The sequence below is a fragment of the Exserohilum turcica genome, assembly GCF_000359705.1.
Source record: "Exserohilum turcica Et28A unplaced genomic scaffold SETTUscaffold_10, whole genome shotgun sequence".
Lineage (NCBI taxonomy): Eukaryota > Fungi > Ascomycota > Dothideomycetes > Pleosporales > Pleosporaceae > Exserohilum > Exserohilum turcicum.
The window spans coordinates 1,142,268-1,167,662 of record NW_007359915.1 but is presented as its reverse complement, the minus strand read 5'-3'; the positions used below and the strand labels follow the sequence as shown (position 1 = coordinate 1,167,662).

At 50.1% G+C, this 25,395-nt stretch overlaps 7 protein-coding genes across 7 annotated transcripts; 5 read left to right on the top strand and 2 right to left on the bottom strand.

Moving 5' to 3' along the window:
* Positions 1 to 2,529: 2,529 nt before the first annotated feature.
* On the bottom strand, positions 2,530 to 4,871 carry SETTUDRAFT_45165 (uncharacterized protein; the record flags this gene model as incomplete). The annotated part of the gene is made up of 6 exons (XM_008023156.1): positions 2,530 to 3,412; positions 3,461 to 3,617; positions 3,665 to 3,861; positions 3,910 to 3,962; positions 4,008 to 4,724; positions 4,775 to 4,871. 6 exons carry the CDS (start codon positions 4,869 to 4,871, stop codon positions 2,702 to 2,704), a joined length of 1,932 nt encoding a protein of 643 aa, XP_008021347.1. The 3' UTR covers positions 2,530 to 2,701.
* A 1,808-nt stretch (positions 4,872 to 6,679) lies between these two features.
* SETTUDRAFT_166806 (uncharacterized protein) lies at positions 6,680 to 12,153 on the top strand. Its single transcript, XM_008023431.1, has 5 exons — positions 6,680 to 6,925; positions 6,995 to 7,377; positions 7,434 to 10,358; positions 10,418 to 10,647; positions 10,698 to 12,153. Exons 1-5 carry the CDS (start codon positions 6,859 to 6,861, stop codon positions 11,794 to 11,796), a joined length of 4,704 nt encoding a protein of 1,567 aa, XP_008021622.1. The 5' UTR covers positions 6,680 to 6,858; the 3' UTR covers positions 11,797 to 12,153.
* Positions 12,154 to 17,013: 4,860 nt separating this feature from the next.
* Positions 17,014 to 18,300, bottom strand: SETTUDRAFT_166805 (uncharacterized protein). Its single transcript, XM_008023430.1, has 4 exons — positions 17,885 to 18,300; positions 17,528 to 17,816; positions 17,299 to 17,466; positions 17,014 to 17,241 (listed from the first exon to the last, which is right to left on the bottom strand). Exons 1-4 carry the CDS (start codon positions 18,167 to 18,169, stop codon positions 17,177 to 17,179), a joined length of 807 nt encoding a protein of 268 aa, XP_008021621.1. The 5' UTR covers positions 18,170 to 18,300; the 3' UTR covers positions 17,014 to 17,176.
* A 701-nt stretch (positions 18,301 to 19,001) lies between these two features.
* SETTUDRAFT_36421 (uncharacterized protein) lies at positions 19,002 to 19,692 on the top strand (the record flags this gene model as incomplete). Its single annotated transcript, XM_008023113.1, has 2 exons — positions 19,002 to 19,511; positions 19,570 to 19,692. The coding sequence occupies 2 exons, from the start codon at positions 19,002 to 19,004 to the stop codon at positions 19,690 to 19,692; spliced, it is 633 nt and encodes a 210-aa protein (XP_008021304.1).
* Positions 19,693 to 19,756: 64 nt separating this feature from the next.
* Positions 19,757 to 20,501, top strand: SETTUDRAFT_36420 (uncharacterized protein; the record flags this gene model as incomplete). Its single annotated transcript, XM_008023112.1, has 3 exons — positions 19,757 to 19,769; positions 19,796 to 19,847; positions 19,910 to 20,501. The coding sequence occupies 3 exons, from the start codon at positions 19,757 to 19,759 to the stop codon at positions 20,499 to 20,501; spliced, it is 657 nt and encodes a 218-aa protein (XP_008021303.1).
* A 1,600-nt stretch (positions 20,502 to 22,101) lies between these two features.
* SETTUDRAFT_36419 (uncharacterized protein) lies at positions 22,102 to 23,520 on the top strand (the record flags this gene model as incomplete). Its single annotated transcript, XM_008023111.1, has 4 exons — positions 22,102 to 22,387; positions 22,468 to 22,514; positions 22,576 to 22,817; positions 22,875 to 23,520. 4 exons carry the CDS (start codon positions 22,102 to 22,104, stop codon positions 23,518 to 23,520), a joined length of 1,221 nt encoding a protein of 406 aa, XP_008021302.1.
* Positions 23,521 to 23,937: 417 nt separating this feature from the next.
* SETTUDRAFT_36418 (uncharacterized protein) lies at positions 23,938 to 24,781 on the top strand (the record flags this gene model as incomplete). The annotated part of the gene is made up of 2 exons (XM_008023110.1): positions 23,938 to 24,130; positions 24,177 to 24,781. The coding sequence occupies 2 exons, from the start codon at positions 23,938 to 23,940 to the stop codon at positions 24,779 to 24,781; spliced, it is 798 nt and encodes a 265-aa protein (XP_008021301.1).
* Positions 24,782 to 25,395: the final 614 nt, after the last annotated feature.

The following is a 25,395-nucleotide window of genomic DNA, read 5'->3' as shown; positions in this document are numbered from 1 at the left end:
AGCCACGCCACCGCATTGGCCTTTGTTCTGTTTCTGTAACCAGGCGTTCGTTCATGCACTGCATGCATGCCTGCCTTGCCCGCTATTATCGAGTCTCATGCCATGCTCTTATTTTTTTTTGATTCGTGGGGGATTTATCTCGTGGCTTGTTTTTTTTTCCAGACATACTAACACACACACACACACACACACAGACAACTATCGAGCTAACAACCACTTTGCTATCAGATGCACTGTAGTCTCGTCTTATGGAGTGTTCGGATTTCCACACATTTTCTTTCTCCGCATACACCGTACATATATATATATATATATTCTTTTTTTTTCTCCCTCAAATTTCTAAACTTGTGACTTGGAGAAATAAGGATAAAGAAAGAAAGAAAGAGAAGAAAAAAAAAGGGGGGGGGAGAGGAGGACGGAAAAAAAAGGAGAAGCAGGAAAGAAGGAAATGCGACCTCTTGTTTCTTGTACATGTCCCTTTGGATGGTTTATTTGTTTGTATATATATATACTAGGGGCTGCTAAGATCTACGTAGTTCTGCCTGAGAAGATTAATACGTAAGTAGCTGGTAATTATATATGCTTTACCACACAACTTCTAGACAAGGAGTTGGGGGAAGAAAAGAGGAGATGTGTGTGTGTGTGTGTGGCTATCATGTCTTGTCGTCTAGTCTACTCTACAGTGCCGTTTCCCGAACGCTCCATGCCGTGCCGTGCCGCGCCGCGCCGTGTAAACTAATATTGCTTGACATTGCACTCAATTCCTACCTACCACTCTCATTCCGCATCCCACTCCCTCTGCTTCTAATGTAGTACATAAGTACCTCGCCTAACCCCCCCCCCCGCCATCTCATGCATAGCGACGCGAAGAAGAAGAAGAAAAAAAAGGATATAACAAAAGGAGATGGATACGTAGACTCGAGTCTGTATCCTGCATACATACATACATACATACATACATACATACATACATACATACATACATACATGCATGCATGCATGGGTAATAAGAGGTAGAAAAAAAAGGGGGGGGGAAACAAGATGAGAAAGACACGGGAAAAAAGGACAAAGAGAAAGGGAAAGGGAAAGGAAAATGGGCGTGAGTACTTTACTCACTGTGCAAGACGTGTACTTTGGTGTATAGGTAGGTAGGTAGGTGTACACATACATGCGCCTGGGCTTCGGGTAGGAGGTGTATGGTGTATTTCTCACGTGTTTCTTCTTCTTTTTCTAGTCCAGTTCACTCTTTATTCTTTCTCCCTTATTCTACTTCATCTTACTCTACCCTCTACTCTCTACTCTATCCGCGGAATCCACATCCCCCTGCTTACCCCTCTCCTCCCCTCTCCTCCCACAATATTTGTTTCTTTTTCCGCGCTTCCCCCTTCCCCCCCCCCTTTTTTTTATTTTCTTCCCCTCTACGTATTTAATTTTTTTCCCCAACATGCACACTCACACACGATTGCATTTTCTTTTTCCTTGCAGATACATAGTGATGGGATAGAGTCTGGCATGATCAATCACGACATGTACTTACTCTACGGCTCGCTTGCTGGCGGCTAGTTGTGGCATGTCCATGGCAATCAGATTCAGAGTACAATGTATATTCGTCTTCTCAAATATATAGCGAGTATGCATGTTTTTTTTTATGTTTTTTTTTGCCGTTCTACTCACTACTGTATATCCGACAGATATCGCTATACTCCACCTCGACTTGTCTACACACGCGTGTATCAACCCAATCTGGCCTAGATGTCAAAAGCCGGCTGTCGTACCCTCAGCTTCAGCAACACGTGTGCACGGAGATAATCGGCGCATGTCCGCAACCGATGCGACAAGCCTCATCAACGCAAAACCCTCCGTATCCTGCACCACATGGACACTATTGCCTCAGAAGCCCTGCTGACGAGTCATGCAGTGAGCCTCGCGTGTATGCGCCGCAAAGGCATGTACCGTAACGAGCCTGACGACACTTTTTTTTTTCTCGGTCCAGGCCGTAATCCCACCCTGTCGCATAACTGTCGGCATGTATAGCTGTACATGCTCACACGTGACGGCATTGACAGGACCAGGTTCCCATGGTGAGGGCTTGCTGGGGGGCCTAAAGATAACGAACGGCACAACACCCAGGCTGCCAGGTGTGCGAAACAACAGCCACCACCACCACCCCCACCCCCTGGTCTGCATGAGAATGCGCCGTCTCGCTTCACAGCCATGCAGTGTGACAGGAGAAAGCGAGTGGACGGAGGGTGTGCGCAGAGACTCGAGTGGTGTGTGCGCTGCTCAGGCGCAAAGTGGGGTTCATCATGTCTGGCAATATTGGCAAGCGTTGCTAGAGAGATATCGTTTGCGTATTTCCTCTTCTAGACCGTCTTGGCGTTTGCTCGAAGGATTGCTTGGATGCGTCAAATCAGGGAATAAGACGTTAGGACCTGGTGAGGCGGTGGTGCTCAGACGACGCGGGGATGCGACACGCACTTTCTCCTGCAGATCCCCCTGAAGGGTTGAGTGGGACCCAGAGCGCCAAGGGCTGAGCCGACGACGGTGCGAATTTCTTCTGATTGAGGGGTTCAATGAGGGGAGATTGCGTATATGCGACGAGCTTCAGGGTTGCGGCCATGAGGTTGCAGCTGGCCAGTCTGCTTGCATGATGCTCATTTGCATCATGGGGGTGCCGTGGCAGGCCGAGTGCCACAGCACGTCAAGACTGTGTCGGATCAACAAAATCAATATCAGCGTCTTCCGTCTGGTTGAAGATCCCGTGCGGGGGTGCAGACGGCTTCAATGCTCTTTTGAAGAACCTGTCGACTCGGGGCTGGGCATCTTCCTCGTCGCTGCCGAAAACGTTGTCAATCTTCTTCCCACCTATCCGCGAGGCGTGTTCTAGTCGTGCACACATTTGCTCTATCGAGTTCTTGGTTTCGAGGATGGTGATGTCCACCACGGCACCAGCTTCAACGATAGAGTTGCCCAGCAGCTTCATTTGCCGTGCAAGTGCATCGACCTGTTGGTTAAAGTGCTTGACCTCTGACGAGGCCGGCACCGGAACTTCAACGGGGCACGAGTCTGTCTGCGTTGGCGTGGAACTCGAGAGCGGCTGGTACGGGACGGTCAATAGTCCCGGTCCGATAACGATGTCGAGAAGTGCCAATCGTGCGGCAAGAAGGCCGTAGTCGGTATTCTTGTTTATAAAGAAATGGGGTGATTCCGCCACATGCTCGAGTACAAGGTCATGTGCCTTCTGGTCAGCCAGCGATATCTGGACTGGCAGAGGATGGACGAGGAATGAAAGAGCCAAGTGACGCTGTAGGTACGCAGTCAATGGAGACGTCGCTGGAAGGGCGCATATCAGGTTCCTCTGCAACACGGGATGCGTAACTTTGGTAAGCAGCTGGGGTATGAATGCATTCAGCTGTGAAGCGATTAGAAACTGCACAACGTGTGAAAGGAGACATCTTACGCCCGAGATGAGCTTATTGTTGTCGGCGAAATGGCAAATCAGGGCTTCTACAGCGTCTTGAATCGTACGCAACATGTCCGAGTCTGTGGCGACACGAGTGTCCAGGCATACATGACACAACAGGTACAATGCGTGATTGCGAGCAGCCGTATGCAGCCTAAGAGTGTCAGTCGTACGAGAATCGGCGGAGGGCTGTCTGCTTACCATGGCGCAGATCGTGCAAGTAGTGCAGCGATTGACTTCAATGATGGGGGAAGTAACGTTTTGGTTTCGAATCTTGGCACAGATATGGGCGCAAGTTGGGTGTGCGCTTCAAACTGTGTCAGGTTGGCACCTATTGTGCTGAACATGGCGTCCAACCGTTGTGAATCGAGCAGGGTGTGCAGATGCTCGTGGTGCGCCTGTTGATGTCAGTGGCTGGCCCGTGTTGGCCTTGGATGAGGTCGCACCTCCAAGATTTCCAGGTACTTGCAATTCAGCACCTCGCTCTGACTATAGCGGACTACAACGATTAGCGAGGAGAGACGCAACATGGCATCATGCTCACTTTGGTCAATCATCCAGGATGCAAGCTCCTCGGGGAGATGGTGGGTGCGGAAGATTTGCTGTGCAAAGCCAGTCATGAAAGCCAGATGTCTGGTGTTGGCATTCTGAAAGGCAGAAACCCAGCGCTGTTGAGGAAAGGCAGTGATGGGGAATTTGCTGTGCGTCGAGACTGCATCTGCCGTGTCTTTGAAAAAGTAAAAGACACTCTCCATCTGTGTCGCGTTTGTTCTCTGCATGGCCTGGAGGAGCCGATGGGCTTTTTCCGGGCCGTCATCGTCGTCTTGCAAGACTTGCCCTAGTGTTTCTTCGTTGATGGCGACCTTTGCGGTGGCTGGCTCCTGCTCGGCCTCGTCCAAGACAGCTTTGCGCTCCTGGATCTCGCGCTCCGTCTCCAGTTTCTTCTGCGTCGTGCGTACCAGGGAATTGAATTTTCGCTTGTCGTCTTTGAGCTTCTTGGTAGGCTTCCTGAGTCCATCCTCGTCATTGTCGGACGTGCGCTTAGATCGGGTTGCAATGTGGGCTGTCGGGGTCGCGAGGGGCTTGGATTTGTGCGGCGGGAGGTTGAAGTCGAGGTCGGGCAGCGAATCGTCATCGTCATCGGAGTCCGAATTGGGCACCACGTCTTTCCGATTGAAAATTATGCGCCTGCTCGGGGCGGGGTTTGCGGGAGTGTGGACGGGGCCCGACTGGGAGGCGGGGACGGGAGGGTTTGTTGCATCTGGGGTGACGATGAGATGATGGCGCGCGGGCGGGGGAGCGTGTACATACTGGCTTGGGGCAGGGCAGTCTGCGAGTCTTGGGAGCTCTGGGGGGTTCTTGGCGCGGAGGAGAAGAAGTCGCGGATGCTCTTCTTGTGCGGCTTCATGGCAGGCGGGGATGCGTACATGGAATGAGGGGGAGGGGGAGGGGGAGGGGGTCACGCGTCTGGTGGGCTGGATGGCGCGGCAACACGGTGGGCGCCGAGGCACGGTGTCACGTGATGGGTGGCTTGGCACGCACACGCGGTGAGCTAATACTGTAGTAGTTAGCGCAAGTGGGTGGCCGCTCGTGGTGGGCGCGCTCTGGAAGGCCCTGGGCGCTTTCTCCCGAGATGGAGGCACACACACACACACAGGCACAGGCACGCGCACCATCCATCATGCACCCACACCAAGTGCCAGTGCCAGTGCCAGCGCTGAGCGGGCGGGCTAAGTCCATCTGCCGTTGACGACATGCATCGGATTGCGCCTCGGCCGACATCCGCCCCGGAGGCTCGCTCTCGCTCTTGTCGACTGGCAACGGGCGGCACTGGAGATTGACCACGTCCGGATCCGAGGGACCCGCCGCCACCGACGGCTGGACTGGGAGATGACGCAGGTGCATGCACTGTGCAGTGGTTGTGCCATCTCGAGCGGCAGTGGCAGCGATGGCGAGGGCAAGGGCACGGAGGGGAGCGAGGGCATGGAGGGGATGGAGGGGGGTGAGCAGCCTCATGAGTGGCCGTGCCAGCTGTCACGGTTTCGCTATTTGGGGATCACACAGAGGGGCGGATCTCTTTGCATTGCAACGGCCCAGGCTCCCTGATGGCACAGACTCGAGGATCTCCCGGCGACGAGCAGTGGCAGTGCGGAGTCGGGCGACAAATAAAGGGCGAAAAAAATAAATGACGCGCCATCCTGGTTGGATCCCGTCAGCGTGCAGCAGCTGCTTAGAAGGGCATGCGGCAGCTGAGTGAGCGGGCTTCCAAGGACGGGGGCGGAGGGCTGATGGCTGATGGCTGATGTGGATGGGCGGTGGGTGGTGGAGGCATCATTACACATATATGACCTGTGGCAATGGGGCCTGACGAGGCTGCTCAAGAGACTTGGCCAGAGAGTCGTCGCCGGCCAGGCCACGCGTCGGCAGGGCGAGGCCAGAAACACACGGCGTCCACACGCAGACACGTACGTCGCGTCTGGCAGAGGCGTGCCGGACGGAGCGCGCGGCGGACCGGTCGGAAACACAGGCGCGTCGTGGTCGACGAGGGCGAAAGCGAGGGCGAGGGCGAGGGCACTGCCCGGCCGAGCCCATAATAATAACATGGTATGAGGCGAGGCAGGCGAGGCAGGCCGTGTGTTTCCCGAGCCTATGGGGCTTTGCTACCGCGACAGCGGCGACTACTAGCCCTACCACTAGGTGTACAGCAGTATTGCTAATTCTGCCTCTGCTTCTGCTGCTGCTGTAAGTAAGCACATGCGCATCATCAGCAAAGCAAAGAGCAGCTAAAGCCCCAGCGCCGCTTCAGGGTCTCGCGCACACACACACACACACACACACATTCGCACCCATATTCTCTCTCCCTCTCCCGCTCTTGGACGCGCCCGTCGTGCTGCTTCCCCTCGTGCTTGCTGCGTGTGCTGTTGCTGTGCGCTTGTCGCTGCGGCTGCCATTGCTCTCGTCCTCTGCTGCGTCTGCATTTGCATCTGCATTTGCATCTGCATCCGCCGCCGCCGCCGCTGTCGCACTGCTTGAGGAATCGCCCTACCGCGGCGCAGTCGCATAATCGCCCTCTCGCTGCGCCCAGACTGAACTACTGTTTGGTCTTCGTAACCGCTGTTTCTCGTCCGGCGGCGTCTTCTAATATCCGGGCCCTGCCATCACCCATCCGCTCCCACCCTCCGCCACAACATCACCACCCGCTTCCACCACCACCACCACCGCCCACCACCACGACGCCCGCCCTCGTCGCACCCCCCATATGTACTGATCCCTCGCCACGCCGCACCGTCCGCCCCCATCCCTCCACATTGGCCTGCACCGCCGCGTAGAGCCTTTCTGGCTCAGGCTGTCGCCTTCCCTGCCGCTCCTCCGCAGCATCCCAGACGACAAGCACCATGACGCTGCAACCCCCCCAGGAGCCCGACGAGACCGAGGTGTCGCATCCCCAGAAGCGCATCCGCTGTGAGTCGTCTTTTTTGCTTTGCTTGCTAACGCCATAGAAGCCGCGCCATGCGCTGACACGGCATGCAGGGGCAACACACCGCGCGACAGGCACCAAGGCAGCCAACAAGCGCAACTCGCTCAAGGAACGCCTGCACCGGCGCATCGGCTCGGGAGGAGAGAAGCGGGACTCGCTGGGCAAGGAAGATGGCTCCCAGGGCGACCACTCGCTCGAAAGCTCAGACGGCGATGCCGACATGCCCGAAGAACAACATGACGCAGGCCGGCGAGTCTACTTCAACGTGCCCTTGCCGCAATCCGAGCGCGACGACGAAGGCCATCCCATCGCACAGTATGCCCGCAACAAGATACGAACCGCAAAATACACGCCCCTCAGCTTCGTCCCTAAGAACCTGTGGTTCCAGTTCCACAACATTGCAAACGTCTACTTCTTGTTCATCATCATTCTGGGTGTACGTTGTCGCCCGCCCGCTTCCCTCCACCCTGCACACTAATCCAATTTGTCCAGATCTTCTCCATCTTCGGTGCCTCGAACCCTGCCCTCAATGCAGTGCCCCTCATTGTCATTCTCGTCGTCACGTCGATAAAAGATGCCGTCGAAGACTGGCGCCGAACCGTCCTCGACATGGAGCTGAACAACGCCCCGGTCCACCGCCTCATCGACTTCAACAACGTCAACACGGCCGAAGACTCGGTCTCACTCTGGCGCAGAATCAAAAAGGCCACCACCAAGAGCATCATCACAACATGGCGGCTACTCAAGGGCCTCAAGGGCGGCAAGGGTGCAAAAGGCAAGCAAGGAAGCAACCAGGGCGCTGATGGCCCGGGACCTTCGATTGACACACGGCGCGCCTCGGTCGTGTCGCACAGGGAGTCGTACATGGGAAATGAGGGCGATATTCAAATGACACCTGTGCCTTCGCCGCTTCCAGGCCAGTCGCCGTCTTGGCCTACTGGGCCAGGCGCCGATGACAAGATTCGTGGCGTCGATGCCAAACCCGAAGTGCAGCAGAAGTTTTGGGGCAGCGTGCTCAACCCTTACAAATCCGCCCCCGAAAAAGCCCGCTTCAAAAAGGACGCCTGGAAGAACGTGCAGGTGGGCGATTTTGTGCGTCTATACAACAACGAGGAAATCCCCGCCGATGTCATTGTGCTCTCCACGTCTTCCGACGACGGCGCCTGCTACGTCGAAACCAAGAACCTCGACGGCGAAACGAACCTCAAGGTGCGCAATGCCCTGCACTGCACGCGCGATGTACGACACGCTCGCCATTGCGAACGTGCCGAGTTCGTTATTGAAAGCGAGGGCCCTCACTCGAACCTCTATTCGTACAGTGCAGCCATCAGGTGGCAGCAGCACAACGCAAAGGACCCCGAGGCGCCCCTGTACGAAATGGTCGAGCCCATTTCCATCAACAACCTGGTCCTCCGTGGATGTCAATTGCGAAACACGGAATGGATTCTTGGAATCGTCGTTTTCACTGGTGAGGAAACCAAGATTATGATCAATTCCGGCATCACGCCTAGTAAGCGAGCCCGAATCTCCAAGGAACTCAACTGGAACGTCGTGTACAACTTCATCATCCTGGCCGCCATGTGTCTGGTCTCTGGAATTGTACTGGGAGTTACTTGGGGTCGAAACGACACTTCACACTCGGTCTTCGAGTACGGATCCTATGGAGGCGCCCCTGCCACAGATGGTGTCATTGCCTTCTGGGCTGCTGTCATTCTCTTCCAGAACTTGGTCCCTATCTCTCTCTACATCACACTGGAAATTATTCGCACCCTGCAAGCCCTCTTCATCTACAGCGACATCAACATGTATTACGCAAAGCTCGACTATCCTTGTACGCCCAAGTCGTGGAACATCTCGGATGACGTCGGGCAGATTGAATACATCTTCTCGGACAAGACGGGAACCCTTACCCAGAACGTCATGGAGTTCAAAAAGGCGACCATTAACGGTGTTCCCTACGGAGAAGCATACACAGAAGCCCAGGCTGGCATGCAGCGAAGACAAGGTATCAATGTCGAGGTCGAGGGCGCCAAGGCTCGCGATCAGATTGCAAGGGACCGTGCGCGTATGCTTGAGGGCATCCGGAAGATGCACGACAACCCTTACCTGTGGGACGACGATCTTACTTTTGTTGCTCCGGACTACATTGACGACCTCCGTGGGGAATCTGGCCTGGAACAGAAGAGGGCCAATGAAGAATTCATGGTTGCTTTGGCCCTCTGCCACACCGTTGTTACCGAACGCACTCCAGGCGACCCCCCAAAGATTGAATTCAAGGCCCAGTCGCCCGACGAAGCTGCCCTCGTTGCTACCGCCCGTGATGTTGGCTTCACATTTGTAGGCCGTGAGGACGACCGGCTCATCGTCAACGTCTCGGGAGAGGAACGCAGGTACCAGGTTCTCAACACACTCGAGTTCAACTCTAGCAGGAAGCGAATGAGTGCAATTATCCGTATGCCCGACAACAGGATCATCCTCTTCTGCAAGGGAGCCGACAGTATGATCTACTCCAGGCTGATCCCCAACGAGCAGCGACAGCTCCGTGCCGACACAGGAGAGCACTTGGAGATGTTTGCAAGAGAGGGACTGCGAACGCTGTGTATCGCTCAAAGAGAAATCTCCGAAGAGGAGTACCAAGAGTGGAACAGGGATTACGACATTGCTGCCAATGCTATCCAGGGACGTGAGGACAAGCTGGAGGAAGTGTCTGATCGCATCGAAAACCACCTCTGGCTCCTCGGAGGAACCGCCATCGAGGACCGTCTTCAAGAAGGTGTCCCAGAGTCCATCTCGCTGCTTGGTCAAGCCGGTATCAAGCTCTGGGTTCTGACGGGTGACAAGGTGGAGACTGCCATCAACATTGGCTTCTCGTGCAATCTGCTCGACAACGACATGGATCTCATCATTCTCAAGGTTACCGACGATAGGATCGAATCTGTAGAGGCCCAGCTTGACGAGAAGCTAAGGATATTTGGCCTTGAGGGATCCCAGGAAGAGCTCGATGCTGCTCAAAATGACCACGAGCCACCCCCACCTACACATGCTATCATCATTGACGGAGACACACTCAAGTTGGCTTTGGACGATTCCATCAAGAGAAAGTTCCTTTTGCTTTGCAGGAGGTGCCGATCTGTTTTGTGCTGCAGAGTCAGCCCCAGCCAAAAGGCAGCTGTTGTCAACATGGTCAAGACTGGGCTCGACTGCCTGACTCTGGCCATTGGAGACGGTGCCAACGATGTTGCTATGATCCAGGAAGCACACGTTGGCGTTGGTATTGCCGGTGTCGAGGGTCGAGCGGCTGTCATGTCTTCTGATTACGCAATTGGTCAATTCCGCTTTTTGACTCGCTTAGTGCTTGTCCATGGCAGATGGTCGTACCGCAGGCTTGCGGAGACGATTGCCAACTTCTTCTACAAAGTGAGCTGCCTTTTTTCTTTTTCTTGCCGACATCAATCACTTATGCTAACATTTGGTAGAACATCATTTGGACGTTTGCTCTCTTTTGGTACCAAATATATACCAACTTCGACAGCCAGTACATTTTCGATTACACGTACATTATTTTCTTCAACTTGGCCTTTACGTCACTGCCAGTCATTGTCATGGGTGTTTTGGACCAGGACGTCGATGACAGGGTGTCTTTGGCGGTTCCACAGCTCTATCGTCGTGGCATTGAGCGCAAGGAATGGTCGCAACCAAAGTTCTGGTAAGTGAGATACTCCCAATGTCCATGTAGGCTTTCTAACGTACTTGTAGGGCTTATATGGTTGATGGTATCTACCAGTCGGCCATCGCCTTCTTCTTCCTGTACGAGATCTTTGCGCCTGCAACATTCGCCACCTCGAACGGACTGGACATTGCCGAGTACCGACGCATGGGCATCTATGCTGCTACCACCGCTGTCTGTGCCGCCAACATCTATGTCCTGTACAACACTTACCGATGGGACTGGCTTATGGTCCTGATCGTCGTCATCAGTACCCTTTTTATCTGGCTCTGGACCGGCATATACACGTCCTTCACTTCAAGTCAGCAGTTCTACAAGGCTGCTTCCGAAGTTTACGGTAATCTTAATTTCTGGGCGTACATTCTGTGCGCTCTGACAGCTTGCTTGCTTCCCCGCTTCATCTTCAAGGCTACGCAAAAGATGTACTTTCCAATGGATGTCGATATCATCCGAGAACAAGTCAAGCAAGGAAAATTTGACTACCTTAATCAGACGACTTCCTACATTCCTCCGCCCCCCGAAAAGGCAGCGCCAGAAGTCGAGACCCCTCCTGAAGCCGATCCTACCAAATACAAAGCCGCGCATGCCAGTCCTGCAGATGAGGATGTACGACCAATATACCCTCCTTCGGTTGCTCCCACGGCCACCACACATAATCCAAGAAGTCAAAACGGTAGTAATAGCACCGACTACACGTTCCGTCGATCCATGGAAGGCCTCCCACCAGCACCAAGTTCAGACGGTCCTCCACTTGCCCCGCGTATGTCGACCGAGTGCCGAGTCCGGCCGAGCTTTGACCGTGCGCGCATGTCGATGGATCGCGTGCGCCCTAGTTTCGAGCAGAGCAACGACTTCACTTCAGCAGCCATGCTGACACGTCTGGAGTCATCGCACAGCCGGCCTAGCTACCAGGGCCACCGAAACAGCTACCAAGGTGTGGCTCCTGGCTCCATGGCCAACATGAATAACGACCCTACCGCACAACCCGCGGTCATGAGCCGGTTGCGCAACGCAATACGGAGGGCGACCATAACACGCGAGGAGGCTCCAGAACACCTCCAATCAAACGACGACGTACCAGAAGTGCCCGCGGTGCCTAAATCGCCGCCAAGGAGTCCGCCCAGGTAGTAATAAGAAGTACACTGCGGCGATGACCTGATTAATGTAATTTGTGGAGAAAGCAAAAAGAACTTTTAAGGGATGAAATGAATTGCATAGCGTGCGCCGGGCCCCTTGCCCAGTCTTTTTTTTCTTTTTTTCTTTTTCTGTTTCTACCTCTATATATCCATCTATACCTCTCTCTCTCTCTCTCTACCTATGTGAGTGTTTGCTTCTATCCAGACTCTTTCATTTTCTTCATCTTTTTTTTCTCTTTCTCCTTGCTCTATCTTTGGTTTTTTGTTGTTGTTTCGACTATTAACGAGTGCCTCCTATCTCTCTTCCTCCTCACGACTCCCTCCCACACTACCTCTACCACCTCTTCACCCCCCCCCTTTTTTTTCCTACGCTTGTAAATAGCCTGCCAAATCTTGTTTATTACCTTGCTTCCTCCCCTTTACTACTACTTTTGCTCTTCTTTTTCTACTTGTTGTTGTTGCTGTTCATACACATAGGCCCACATACATACACACACACACACACACACATACGCACCAACACACACACTCACACGGGCTTTTGACTTGGCTGTCGTCTATCTACATGTAGACTATGCTGTATTGTTCTTTTTTCCTCACATCTTCTTTATCCTGATATGCAATGAGTTGTTTGTGTGAATGACTATGTAGTGTGCACAATCAAAATGCTGCTGCTGCTGCTGCTTATGATGATGATGAGAAAAGCAGTAAACCCATCTCTTTTTTTTCTTTTCTTGTCCGTTGTTCTACACGCATACATGGTTTCAAAACACGCCTTGTGAGTATACCTTCTCTTTCTCTATCCCGATATCCACCTATTCTCTCTCTCTCTCCCTCCCTCTCTCTAATCCTCAATTACCCACATACACATTTCTTCAACCTAGATCAACACAACACAAGACTAATAATACTTCTACACTCTACCCCTGCTACACCCCCCACGTATAAGCCATTGTTACCACAGCCACACAGGAATACATACAAAGACGTACGTCACTTTCATACCAAGCACAGTCACAGTGCAGGCGCAACACACTTGCGTCATCATCATCGTCATTATCATTAGTATTTACTTTTTTTTCCATTTCCTTTCCCACCCTCCTGCTCCATTTCCTTTGCTTTTCTTTTCCCCTGTTACTTGCGCCTCCTCCTCCATCCTGATCATTCCGCTTTTTCTTTTCCTTTTCTTTTCTTTTCCCCTGTTACTTGCGCCTCCTCCTCCATCCTGATCATTCCGCTTTTTCTTTTCCTTTTCTTTTCTTTCTCGTTTCCTTTGCTTGCTTGCTTGCTTGCTTGCTTACTTACTTACCCGCTTTGCTTACTTTTTCCCCCCTCTTGTGCATCCATGTCGTCTTTACTTTCCCTTTTCCCTTTTCCCTTTTCCCTGTTTTCCGTTTTATTTTAATTTTTATTTTTTCCAAATGTTCATTCTTTTGCCGACCGGTGAGATCTGGTCTTGGCTTTGGCGGTCGCGGACATGGCCTGCTTGGCTAGCAGGCACGTCCCCTGGAAAACCGTGGCAGGGTTTTTATGCTGTTTTGTTTTCTCGTTTTTGTGTTTGTTTTGCGCACAGGGAGGGGGCGCTTGGGTATATGCGCTGGAACGCTTTGTTTTGCGCACGGGGGAGCAGAGAGTGGGGGGAGGGGTGTAAGGGTGAGGGCGGGGATGGGATGAGTAAGGGGTGGGGAAGGTGGGTAAGGGGTACGTGGTTGGCGTGGTATGCATTGATGTTTTGTGTTTGTGGTCGCCCTTTGTGTGGTGCGTGTGGGGTAGGGATGGTGGCTCTTGTGTGGATTTTGGGCTGCTTTAATGCTTGTGGTGTGGTTGTGGCGTGATGACGGTAGGGAAAAGCGGCTGTTGAGTGAACTGGGTGTACGTGAAGAGCATGGATAGGAGATGGTATGGGTAGAATGTGGTTCCCTGGCTACGAAGGGAGTGTGCAAGGGGAGTTGCCGTGAAATGTTAGCATGTACCTGCGGTATGGAGAATAGTATGTTTAACAGGCGTGTTGTTTGGAAGCATTGAGAAATTTCTGGTCGTGAATAGGATATCTGCGCACTATTTCGTCTCGCTGAGCAGCCGCTTCCCTAGTTCGTTGGAGTTTCATACCACCGTCATGAGTTTACAGCACCTCACGGGGGCGCATGCAAACGCCGGTCTTTATCTCCTTGCATTTGACACCATATCAAAACGCGTACACGCAACTCTACAGTGTCTGGGTCAGTTTACGTCAATTAATCTCGTCGAATGCAGCGCGCGACATGATATACGCGACGACCGTTACCGGGCCTCCTCGCATCTTCATATGATGTAGAATGTCGGATAACAAAATCATCAATATCAATGCTGTAAACGTCAGTGAAAGTGGTCGTCGACTACACATGTACGCTAGGCAGCGGTTCATTGGATGTTAAATACGAATAAAGTGCCACCTTGCTACGAATCTAAAAATGGGAATCTGACATTTCCTGCCGGTGGCTCGGGTGCAAGAGTCAATGCTATTGACGAGGATAGCGGTAGGTATTGGAGATATGTTACATAAGATGTTTTATATGGCCGAAGAGGAGAGAGATTCCACGGCTGGATAGAATACCTCAAGCGGTCTTGATTGAATATCATTAACTTTTTTTGTCTAACTAATGCTTCCTAATGCTGTTTCTCAAGATTTCGTGGCAAATACACATACTTACCGCAGCAGCGCAGTGCAGTTCTCCCGCAACGGCAGCATCGTCTTCACCTGCACGCGCTCGTGGAACAACACCGAAGCCACCGGACGTGCTGCAGCCTACAGAATGGAATCTCCGGATAAACTCCCAGCAACACAGACGCTGACATATTATGAAGCGCCGCTATCGCTTGGCTCAGCGGGTGGTCTCCGAGTGGCGTTTCGGCATAATGAGGCGAATGCAAAGTCTGATATTATCACGTATTATACGTATTTTTCTGATACGCAGGTCGGATGTATGTATGTTTGAGGCTGGACGCTGACCAAGCACAGTTTGGAAATAGTGGCTGCGTAGAGATATCTTAAGGATGCAGCGCCTTGTGAGGCGGCTTTGATTGCGCTGAGGGGCGAAGGGCAGCTATATCATCTCGTACAAGTATTGCTATAGCCGAGAATGGAATGAATGCCAGGTATAATCTGGTTACATTGTTGCCTTTTTGAATGTGTTTTTGAGTAAGTCAAGTCAGGTATTATGTACAGACAGCACCAGTTATAAATGGCATTGAATCTCTACTTCTAAAATGCTAGCAAGCTAGCAATATACTAAAAGAACTAACCTTACTTGTATTAACATGCTGAGGGTTACTATAAGATTTTTTAAGGCAAATAGCGAAAATGCTAGAATGTTAGCAGGAGCGGTCTGAGCAGGAATAGAAAAAGAGACGCGCCCGAGAGAGAACCTGGAGAACTGGCGATGCTGGGCAGTTAGCCTGATTAGCTTAATATTAAGGGAGCGTACAACGGGGTGTGTAAAGGAAGATTGCTGCGAGGAAGAACGCACGAGACATACCACAGAAGTTGCTGAGGCTGACATAGATGTAGTACGGGCGACGATACGATTTGCAATAGTAATTTAAAGTCTGAACGTAAACTAGTATCTAACTACTAGGTAAGCCTTAGCTACAAATATCAACATATCGGTAGCCCCCTGCAATAGACAGCAGACAGCGCTTTAGCCGCTAAAGATAGGACGCACAACAATTAGAGAACATCTTGCAGAAGCCGACTATAAGCCAATCTGACACTAGTAATACTAGCCCACGAGCACCTAATAAGTAATAGTAGATAGAGAAAGAGCGTGCTAAGATATAGAGTATAGGGTCGAACCTAGATAGTAAGCTACATAAAGAAGTGAGGCAAAGAAAATGGGTAGACTGAAGCCAACACGTAGCAAAAAAAATTCAAGTTAGACTACTCAAAGTAAGCACTAGGTGTAGTTTAAATCCTTTGTGGCAACGCTAACAAACTATACCTCTAGTTATGCAGTTAAAAGTGAACTGAACTAAAACTAGAGCTTAACCAAACAGACTTTTAGTCTCGCTGTTACAACGTGATATTAGCCGCCATAACTCTTTACGCTGCTTAAAGAGTCTGTTGCATGTAGAGGTGCTCTGAAAGTTGTTGGGTCTATTATTACTGCTATCTACTATCTTCATTTATCTATAGTGCACAGCTACTGCCTTTTCTTATTAAGATGGTGTACCCTTGTCGACAGACGTTTTTTATTGATATAGAATCTCCTTGCCACATGCCGCTTATTAGTAGGGAATAACACGATTTTGATTACAGTGTAGGTCGAGATGGGTTGTGCGCAATCAAATCTTAGGCACACAGCTCTCATGCGCATACAATAGACTCGTCTAAGGATACATCGTCAACCCAAAGGGCCTCTAAACTCAAGTTATAAAAAACCCCACTAGGTTTGAAAATGAGAATAGGAATGCTAGAGACATAACCTATGAGAATGGCTAAGTCCAGAAAGTATATAAGCAACTTCCCCTAACTAGCTCACAATCATAGCTATATCAATATTAGCTTAACTCTATCTCTATAGATGCTATGCGACGGTAGTTAACCTAGTTACAAAATGTGTGACACGAATGTCGCTATAACAAAACACTACCCATATCACAGGGTATTGCAATAGCGCAGCGGTTTCAGGAAGCCGAGCAAACTATCAAAAATCTGTGAGCACAAATAAATTCCTGCTCATGTGAGGAGAGCCAGAACAGTCTGTCACTAACCCTGCCAATTCACTAAGAGAGGCGACAACAACTGTAGACTTCTCTCACCCTCCCACAGCCGACACAATGTTTCTTTATAGCGTCGTGCTAATGTGGGAACTTTTTACTTTTAAACAAACAGTTAGTGTCTTACTGCACTAAGCACATCTTCCAATCTCCTAAAATAGCACCTGCCTCTAGACCTAAGTGTCGATGATAATGGTAATATATAGTAGTATAACCTACATCCACAGTTCATGATCCACCTTAGCTCCAAAAAGACCTTTTTCTCGTCCATGTTTCTTCAGCAACGCCACGAGTCTCTTCGAGAACTGAAATTCAAACCGCTCTTAGGAAACATGTCTATGACTCTACAATGTGTGGATACGTTTTGTTTTTCTACTTGAATTGAAGTGTGTATGTATAACTAATAATACGTCGACAAACTTGACAAGCACCTACCAGATATCAGTGTTATTAATGGCAATCTATTAGATATAATCAATGTGCGTCTTATGACTATCCTGTTGTACGGGCTTCTATGCATTAAGAAATACTTGTATAGTTGGCGACTTCATTCACAGAACCCTGGCTTTCCCAGATCTTCTATGTAGTTTCAGAAACACAGTCATGAAAATATTTCATCATTGAGATAACCCAAAGTCGAACCAATTTACGATTCCCGTGAAACTTTGTTCCTTGACCCAGCCTATGATCACGTTGAATATTAGTAAAATTCGTCGAGATAGTATAATGGTATACGCACGCTGATAAGGGTCTTCTAGGTCCCCGCGCATAGCAAAACCATGCTCAACCCCAGAAAATAATTGGTGATGGTATGTCTTCTTTCCTTCCTGGAGAATGTCTAACGCGCGTCGTCTGCTGGCCAAATCAAACGTGTGATCAATCTCGGCACATGAAAGAAACAATGGTTCTGAGTTGATGTGCGTTAGCATCACGCCTGGAACGGACTACCTTACGCTCTTGGAACTTACTTTCGATATTGCGGAAGTGGTGCTCCTTCAAGAATGCCGGATGGGCGAAAGCGCCAACGCTCACAACGTCTTTGGCTAGCTCGTCGCATACATATGGTGCACCAAAACAATAGCCAACGGCAGCAAATTTTGTGTTTGGATCCTGATTTTTGAAACGCGAGGTAACAGCAGTCACCCACTTCGGCGTCGCGACAGTAGCAAAATCTAGATGTTTCTGCTTCCAGGCCGCGTAATCGAAATCTGGACTACCTTTATCCTGTTTGTTCTTACGGTATTTCCCTATTGCATCCTAGCAGACAGGCAGTCAGTATCAAAAAGTGCCACACTTTAGAAAACAGAATGATAGAAAGTTCGTACACCTCGGAAGTAGTCCGGCCCTAGGACCGTGTAGCCAGCGTCGGCAAAGGCATCCATCATGAGTACGCCGTTGGGAAACAGACCCCATATATCGGGGAAGAAGAGAAGTACGTTTCCATTTCCCTTGCCGTCGCGTGGCGTCGAGATGTAAGTCTCAATCTCCGCAATGGTTTCAAGTGTCCCTCGCGATTCGCCTTCATGAATTGTGCCTTTGATGCAGCATTGCCCGCTCGGTTTTGCGAGGTATGAACCTTTGGGTTCCTGGGAAGATTGTGATTGCTCCATGGCTATCTTCTATACGTTAGTGAACAAGGGCAGAGGAAGTGCGACCAATGGTGTGAGACTCAATCAGTCAGGTAAATACGGATATGTAGTACGAGGGATGGATTAAGCAAGATGGTATTCAGACGAATCGCCGATGAGCCTTACTAGCGATCGTGCTACTTATGTACTCATCCGGTGGACAAAAGCCCCGCGACGCCGCACAGGCTAAAACCTTACTAAAACCTTACTAACATGTCTATCATCTTCTAGACTATCTTCCTTTACAGACTTAGTTAGAACGATACTATAGTTCAATAACGTGAAGAAAAATAGTTTCTTCTTCTTGGATTGGTTAAGTATTCTAAAGAGACAGAAACAGTGTGCAGTTATTAACGTAAAGCGTAAGACAATGCTGGATGTCGGACAACTTAGTGCACTGGTCATACTCTAGAGGTGCCAAGATGGCTCGGATTGGCGCGGAAGGGCTGGGTCTGACCAGATGATGCGTAATTATCCAGAGGGGCAGAGCAGAGAATGGCAATGATGATGACGGTAATACAACGCAACTGCGAGAACAAAGAAGCAATGCGCTCATGTACTCTTGTATTTGGCATCCGAATGCGAACTGTGATAGGACTTGCAGGCACTGTACCGGACGGTCATGTGCCTCGGACAGCCATACTTATGCCCGATCTGCCCCACCAAAACCACTACTTACAACGATAAAGTTAACTAGTCGCAAGAACGTTACATCCGACTCGGCAACACTCTCAGCGGGAGATCTCCTCTTTGCCAAGAACTACCAAGCAATAACACATCAACACTGTTTTCACGAAATCCACCACACGTGACCATGGCCATGTCGCCGCCGACATCGTTCTCTACTATCAACGACAAGACCACGCAAATATCCTCCTGGCTCGAGAAATTACCCCCGGATCCCCTGGCAGACGAAGAACGCGGGCTGCTAAAGCACAAGCGTGCCATTTCAGAGCCCACAAGCATACACCAGTTAACCACCATATCTACACATCAGAGTGGCAGCCCTAGCAAACGTCAGCGGCGGGACTCGGAAGACTTGCGACCGGAGCAGAGCGTGTCGGCTGTTGGGTCAAATACTCGCCCGCTCATATTGGGCAGTTCAACCCCTTTTAGCTCGCCCGGCAGTCGTGTAGGCGTCTCGACGCCGCGGCGCAGTGATAGCCCATCGCGCGAGGCAATTGCTGCTTTGAGGGTAGCATCGCCTCCAATAACGACGGAACCGATGGATGGGGTCGAGTCGGCACCTCCTGCGCAGGTCATGGCCGTAGTAGCGCGACTTGAGAACGGATTAGATCAGGGTTGGATACCGGGGTGGCTTGAGGTGCGTTCTAGCGCGTACCCGCCCTACATCACTGCTCAATCTGGCTAACCTATCTCAGGAAGCAGTGAAAGCTGATAGAGATATCGGTTTCCAAAGATTTAAGCCTATCGCATTCAGCAACACGGCCACCCGCGATCTCTCTGACCCTAACCTTGACTCAGCTGCCCGTGCTGAATTATAATACATTTTAAGGAAAGTAAAAAAGATATGTAAGAAAGCATTGTATTGCCAAACAAGAGGCCGAGATGAAAACGCATGGTGTGACGACGTAATTAAGCCAATAGTGAAGCTGGCGCTCCGGTTGTACGCAAAGGGCAAGCTCTCCTTGCAGAATGTGTATATCTACCCCAGCTAACCCGCTTAAAGGTACTAGTAGGCTAACGTGTTCAATATTGTAGGCAGTCCCAGAACATTGATGTTAAGTTCCTTTCCCGCGCCACTGATACATCCGGCAAACAGCGCATCCTTGATCGAAAGGCTGATTATACCCTCTCCTACTCGCATGACACGGCACCTTTTGAAGCTCTATATGCACGCCTTCTCCAGCACAGAAACCAGTGCATTAGCCATACGACTGATGCCTTTACCAAAACTACAGCTGTCTTCTCTGGGGTAGAGGTCAAGCCCGCTAACGGTGACAAGCTTGAGGCCCAATATCAGCTTAGTATATGGATGGCGGCGAATCTGCGTAAGAAAACGAAACTAGCACGACATGCGGGGCTACCCGACACGACCTACCTTATAGAGCCAGGCTTTACTGTTGTAGGACACGAGCTGTACTTCTATATTGCGTACATGGATTCTAGACAAGGTGAAGCGGTGCGTATTCTAGAGTTTGGTAATGCTGCAACTAGTAGTATATCTGGCGCTTTTAGACAGCTGAGAATGTGGCGGAACGTCATAGAATACGGCCTTGAAGAGGGCCCGGACGGTTTCTGGGGCGGATTTCTGAAGCCTGTATTGGAAAAATTAGCAGCTGGAAACGAATAGGATGTGGTAGATGAGAGAGATGTGGATGAAAAGCGGACCTACAAGTCCGGGTGCAGGTCATTCAACGGTGAGCGGACTTCCACGCCTGTCTCAAGACTACTATTCCACCTTGAACCGTTCTTGCAAACTCGCTAATAGTTTTCTATACCTAGCATAGTGAAGTTATAGTTACTATACGTCTTGTTCTAGACACCAAGTTAGATAAAGAGAAACAGTGCAGATGTAAAAACGTAGATTGCGGCACGTTCCCTATAGGGCGCGTTACATGCTATAGCTAGGGCTTATTTAATGATAATAATACCTAAGCTTTAGGCGATAAGAATGATAGGTTATTAATAAGCATCCTTGTGTGTGAACGTGGTAGGAGACAGGAGCCTTTTCAACTTTGTTGATGTATTTTAGTAAGTGATACCCAAGTCCAATTCGCGTAAAAAGATAAAATCGTAAACTCTCAATGTGTCGGCTTCACAATATCTCTGACAACTATGTCTTCGAACATGGCCGGCTATACGAATGGTTCTTTGGCAAATGCTCTAATGATTACAGCGTGCTGTTAGGAAACCTCTGCTGGTATGTTATGCTACATCTCGATATTGTATGCTGTGTCTGGCTAACCTGTTGCAGGGGATCCTTTTGTTGTCGATGCAAAGGAAGTGCCAAGGTACAAAGGCACTGCCATCGAATTACTAGTTGGCTACAGTATCAAGTTCGGATGCCATCTTGTTCTTTTCGGCTCCATGGTTCTTACCAACAAGTATCGCGACCAAGCATAGGCCCCGCCAAACCGTGAGGCTAGCAACAAAGCGGGTATGTTGAACAAAACTGACTTCAAGACCAGGGAATTTAGGTATGTACTCTATAGTTCATTGGTCTCCAACCGGTCACGAAGAACCATTATCGATTGAAACTTCTGCCATTTCATGGGCAGGTAGCAAAAAAGCAATTGGTGCCGTATTATGCAAGGAATGCTGGCACGATGCAAACTGCGCTCTCCCTCAGAATCGGAGCTGTTCTTCTTCTAAAAGAACAAAAGACTGCATACGTCTGTTGTGATCCCTTTCGCTTCGGGGATGCGACCATTGGCTTTAGTTGATGATACACGAAAAAACAACATACTGTCACCGCCATTCCTACTTCACAGTAGCATACGTATCGTCATCCACGGAGAAGGCTACAGCATTGGGCAGTATCTATGCAACCATACGCCTAGCTATTTCCGGACAAACCGCTTTCTGCGGCTGCAGTAGATGGGCAATTTCAATACACATTGCAGCTCCCACCGATGGTTGATACATTCTTTTTTTGGAGGGTGCATAGGTCTACTGCACATCCATTGGGAGGTTTTAATGTGAAAGCTACCGTGGAATTCACCGCTATCTACACGTGGCGAGAGCTTTAACCCAGTAATTCTTTTGATATGGAAGCGCAGAGTCTCACTAGATCAGTAAAGGCTATTGGGCTGCGCTGAAACCAATGAACGCCGAAACTGGTAATAATTTCTTTTGCGTTCTCATTCCGGGATATAAAGGCGAAGGGAGTATGGCGAGTAACTGGTTCTGACTGGCATCCAAGCTGTACTTCCGATTTTTTTATCAACAACATGTCGAGCCACATTTCGAGTCGAGCACTAGACGATGAGGTCTCTTACGTCGTCCCCCTCTCGAACTACGGCACAGATGGCCTTTGCAGAGATTACACTCTGAGAAGAAGCAAGTGGGAGGCTGAAGCCAATGCGGGATCTCATGAGGCGAGGATGGATTGGATGAAGTACATCGGCCCTATCGAGGAGTTTGGGGGATGCAATCCCATCAACGGGAACTTCTCGGCTGTTGCGCTACCACTTACGAGACCGGATCGACTAAGGCTTGTTGCCTACCTGCTTGAATGTACGGGGTCCGCGCATCATATGTTCTGTCACAGGACCTTGGTGATCCTATTCGGTGTCAGCCCGCTAAAAAAATTATAGATATCTTCATGTACGACAACATGGTCGAGGTCGCGAACGCCGATGGTGTAAGATAGCATTCGGGAAATCTTCTGACATTGAACTATCTACTGACTTTTCTATTTAAAGTCTGATACCAACAACCAGCACGATCAAAGGCCACAGGAGTGGAGGTACACAGATCCAGCGCTGGGGAAGACCGAGATGCAAGCAAAGATGATGGAACAGCTTACGTCAATGGACCCATCCTGCACTGGAAGGGTTAAGCGTACATGGAAAGAAACAATTTCCATAGTTTCGCCCAACAAAGGCACGCTGTTTGGTTCATTGGAGGAGTACCTGGATTTTCGTGTTGTTGACGCTGGAACATCGTAAGTTTTCCCAAAGAAACCCTAATGTTGAAACATTGATGCTAAGTGTTTCAAAAGCCTCGTAGAAGCCTTGTTACTCTTCGGCATGGGCGTGACACTTACCGAGGAAGAAGACGCCATTCTCGATCCCATCCGCAAACCCTGTTTCGCAGCACTCAGCCTAGGCAACGACTACCTTTCCTTCGACCGCGAATATCTTGAGTTCCTTGAATCGGAAGACGAGAAGACCCTAAAAAACGCCGTATGGCTGCACATGCAATGGGATTCTGTGGGCGTTGATGCTGCAAAGAAAACGGTACTAGAAGCGACACGGAAATACGAGGCCCAGTTTTTGGAAGATTGCGCCCAATTTCAACGAGGAAGTAAAGGATTCTCAGAGAAACTGAAGAGACACCTAGATGCGTTGGCATATCAGGTTAGCGGAAACGTGGTCTGGAGTTTGAACTGTCCCAGATATTGTCCTGACCACAGATACGACTCGAATGCGGGGATAGAGGATCAATTGACAGCAAAGGCAATGCCCGAGTTCTTGGGGATAGAATACAAAGTCCGCATTGCTCAAAGGGCAAAAGAGGCCCCAGGACAGCTGGCCGTCATGAACTCTGGTCTGGAAAATGGGCGCTCCCGGAATTCTTCTTCCGAGACCTCGCTTACAGCTTCCGATGACACTGGGTCGACACCAGAACGCAGTGTTTCTCCTTAGTCATATTTTCGGCTTCATCAGGCCCAGAGATCTGTTGAATCGGAGCTTCCCGTCTCAAGAAGCAAATATCTGAAATCAGAATGTATCCAAGGACCACTCGCCTGTACTATGTTTGTGAGACTAGTGAAACTATGTGTAAGCATATACATTGGTCGTAGTTTAGATTCCTGGGTGGGTGCCTCTTAAAGTCCCCCGTAGAGAATATACGCTAGTAGAGGTTACATGTATTCATGTGAAGGTGTCTTGTAGCCCACTCAAGTGAAGTATGCGCTAACCCAAATCAAGCTAGATAGCCGATCAACACGACAAGTATGGCATCATAGATCGCGTCTGGGCCACATCTTGCGAACCTTACTTGCAGTTAAACAGCATCTCCATCATGAATGATCCTACACCTTGTTTGCTATACGAGCGAAAATGCCACCGTGGTCGCTGATATCGCCAGCCTCTCGAGGCATCGGCTTCGCGCTCGCAAGACAAGTCTTGCAAACCACGAACGCGCCCGTCGTGGCAACGGCACGAAAAGACCTCGATAAGACCAAGGAGGAGCTACTTGACGGGTTGGATATCGATGAGAAGCGGCTGTCTGTGCTGAGATTGGATGTTTTGGGTACGTAGAGAGTGCACCTTGTTTTCTATCAACTAACATCATGAAGACGAGCAGACCATCGCAGATACAGCAGCGGCCTGCAAAAAGCAGTTTGCTGACGGCCCCAGTCAGCTCCAACTTGCATTGATGGTACATGGAATACTTTTCCCGGAGAAGTCGCCAGCCCAAATCAACGCCGACGATGCGTTGTTGACGTTTCGAACCAACACTTTAGGTCCAATGCTAATGCTCAAACACTTCTCGCCATTTTTACCAAAAAAGCCACACACTATTGATAGAGAGCAAGAGCACATGAAAGGATTACCAGACGTAGCTACCACTGCTATCATGTCAGCTCGTGTTGGTAGCATCAGTGACAATCGTCTTGGGGGATGGTACAGTTATCGCGCATCAAAAGCAGGTGTCAACCAAACTGTCAAAACCTTTGATAACCATCTTCGGACTGCATCCGGCGATAATGCAATGGCTGTAGCCTTGCACCCAGGCACGGTCAAGACCGGTCTAAGCAAGGAATTCTGGAGCAATGTAAAAAAGGAGAAGCTATTCGAGCGCGAATGGGTTGCTGAAAGACTCATCCATGTCATCAAGCAAGTGGGAGTTGAAGGGCGAGGCAAGTGTTGGGACTGGGATGGGAAGGAAGTACCTCCTTGATGGCTAAACGCACAAGCAGGCGCAATCGATCGCTAGCTACTGGCAACCTGATCTAAAAATCGCCGTATTCCTTCACCTGACATTGTGAAGATTCCTCGTTCCCATGCAGTACTCGGCAGCAATCAATTTTTAGCTATCGTTATCCACCCGCTACTCACCCATCGTTATAATGACAGCACATCAACAATCGCGCGAGGACACGTGTAGCAAGTCAGAGAGCGACTTAGCTGTACAAAACACGTATCAGGGCCGCCCGGCGTGTGGAGATATACTTGATACGGAAATCTGTCCCCGGTGCAATCGCAGGCCAGATTTTGCATTCCCTACCCTGGTTGAGCGACCCTTTCGAGCAGAGCACATGTGTCATGATTGTACCCTATTAGCCAAGACCGAACCGATTGATTTGGAGGACAATGGTAACCAATACACCTCAGATCGTGCAGCGCGGGTGTTTGTGCGACTCCGGTTGTGCCTGGAAAGCTATTTGGAGACATTCAGAAAGGTCTGTATGCCGAAGAGATCACAACAGACCAGGCCACTTTCCAAGGTTTCAACTATCACCAGTACGACAAGTATACCAAGGTGAGTTTGCTATTTTTTGTTCTTCCTGGTTG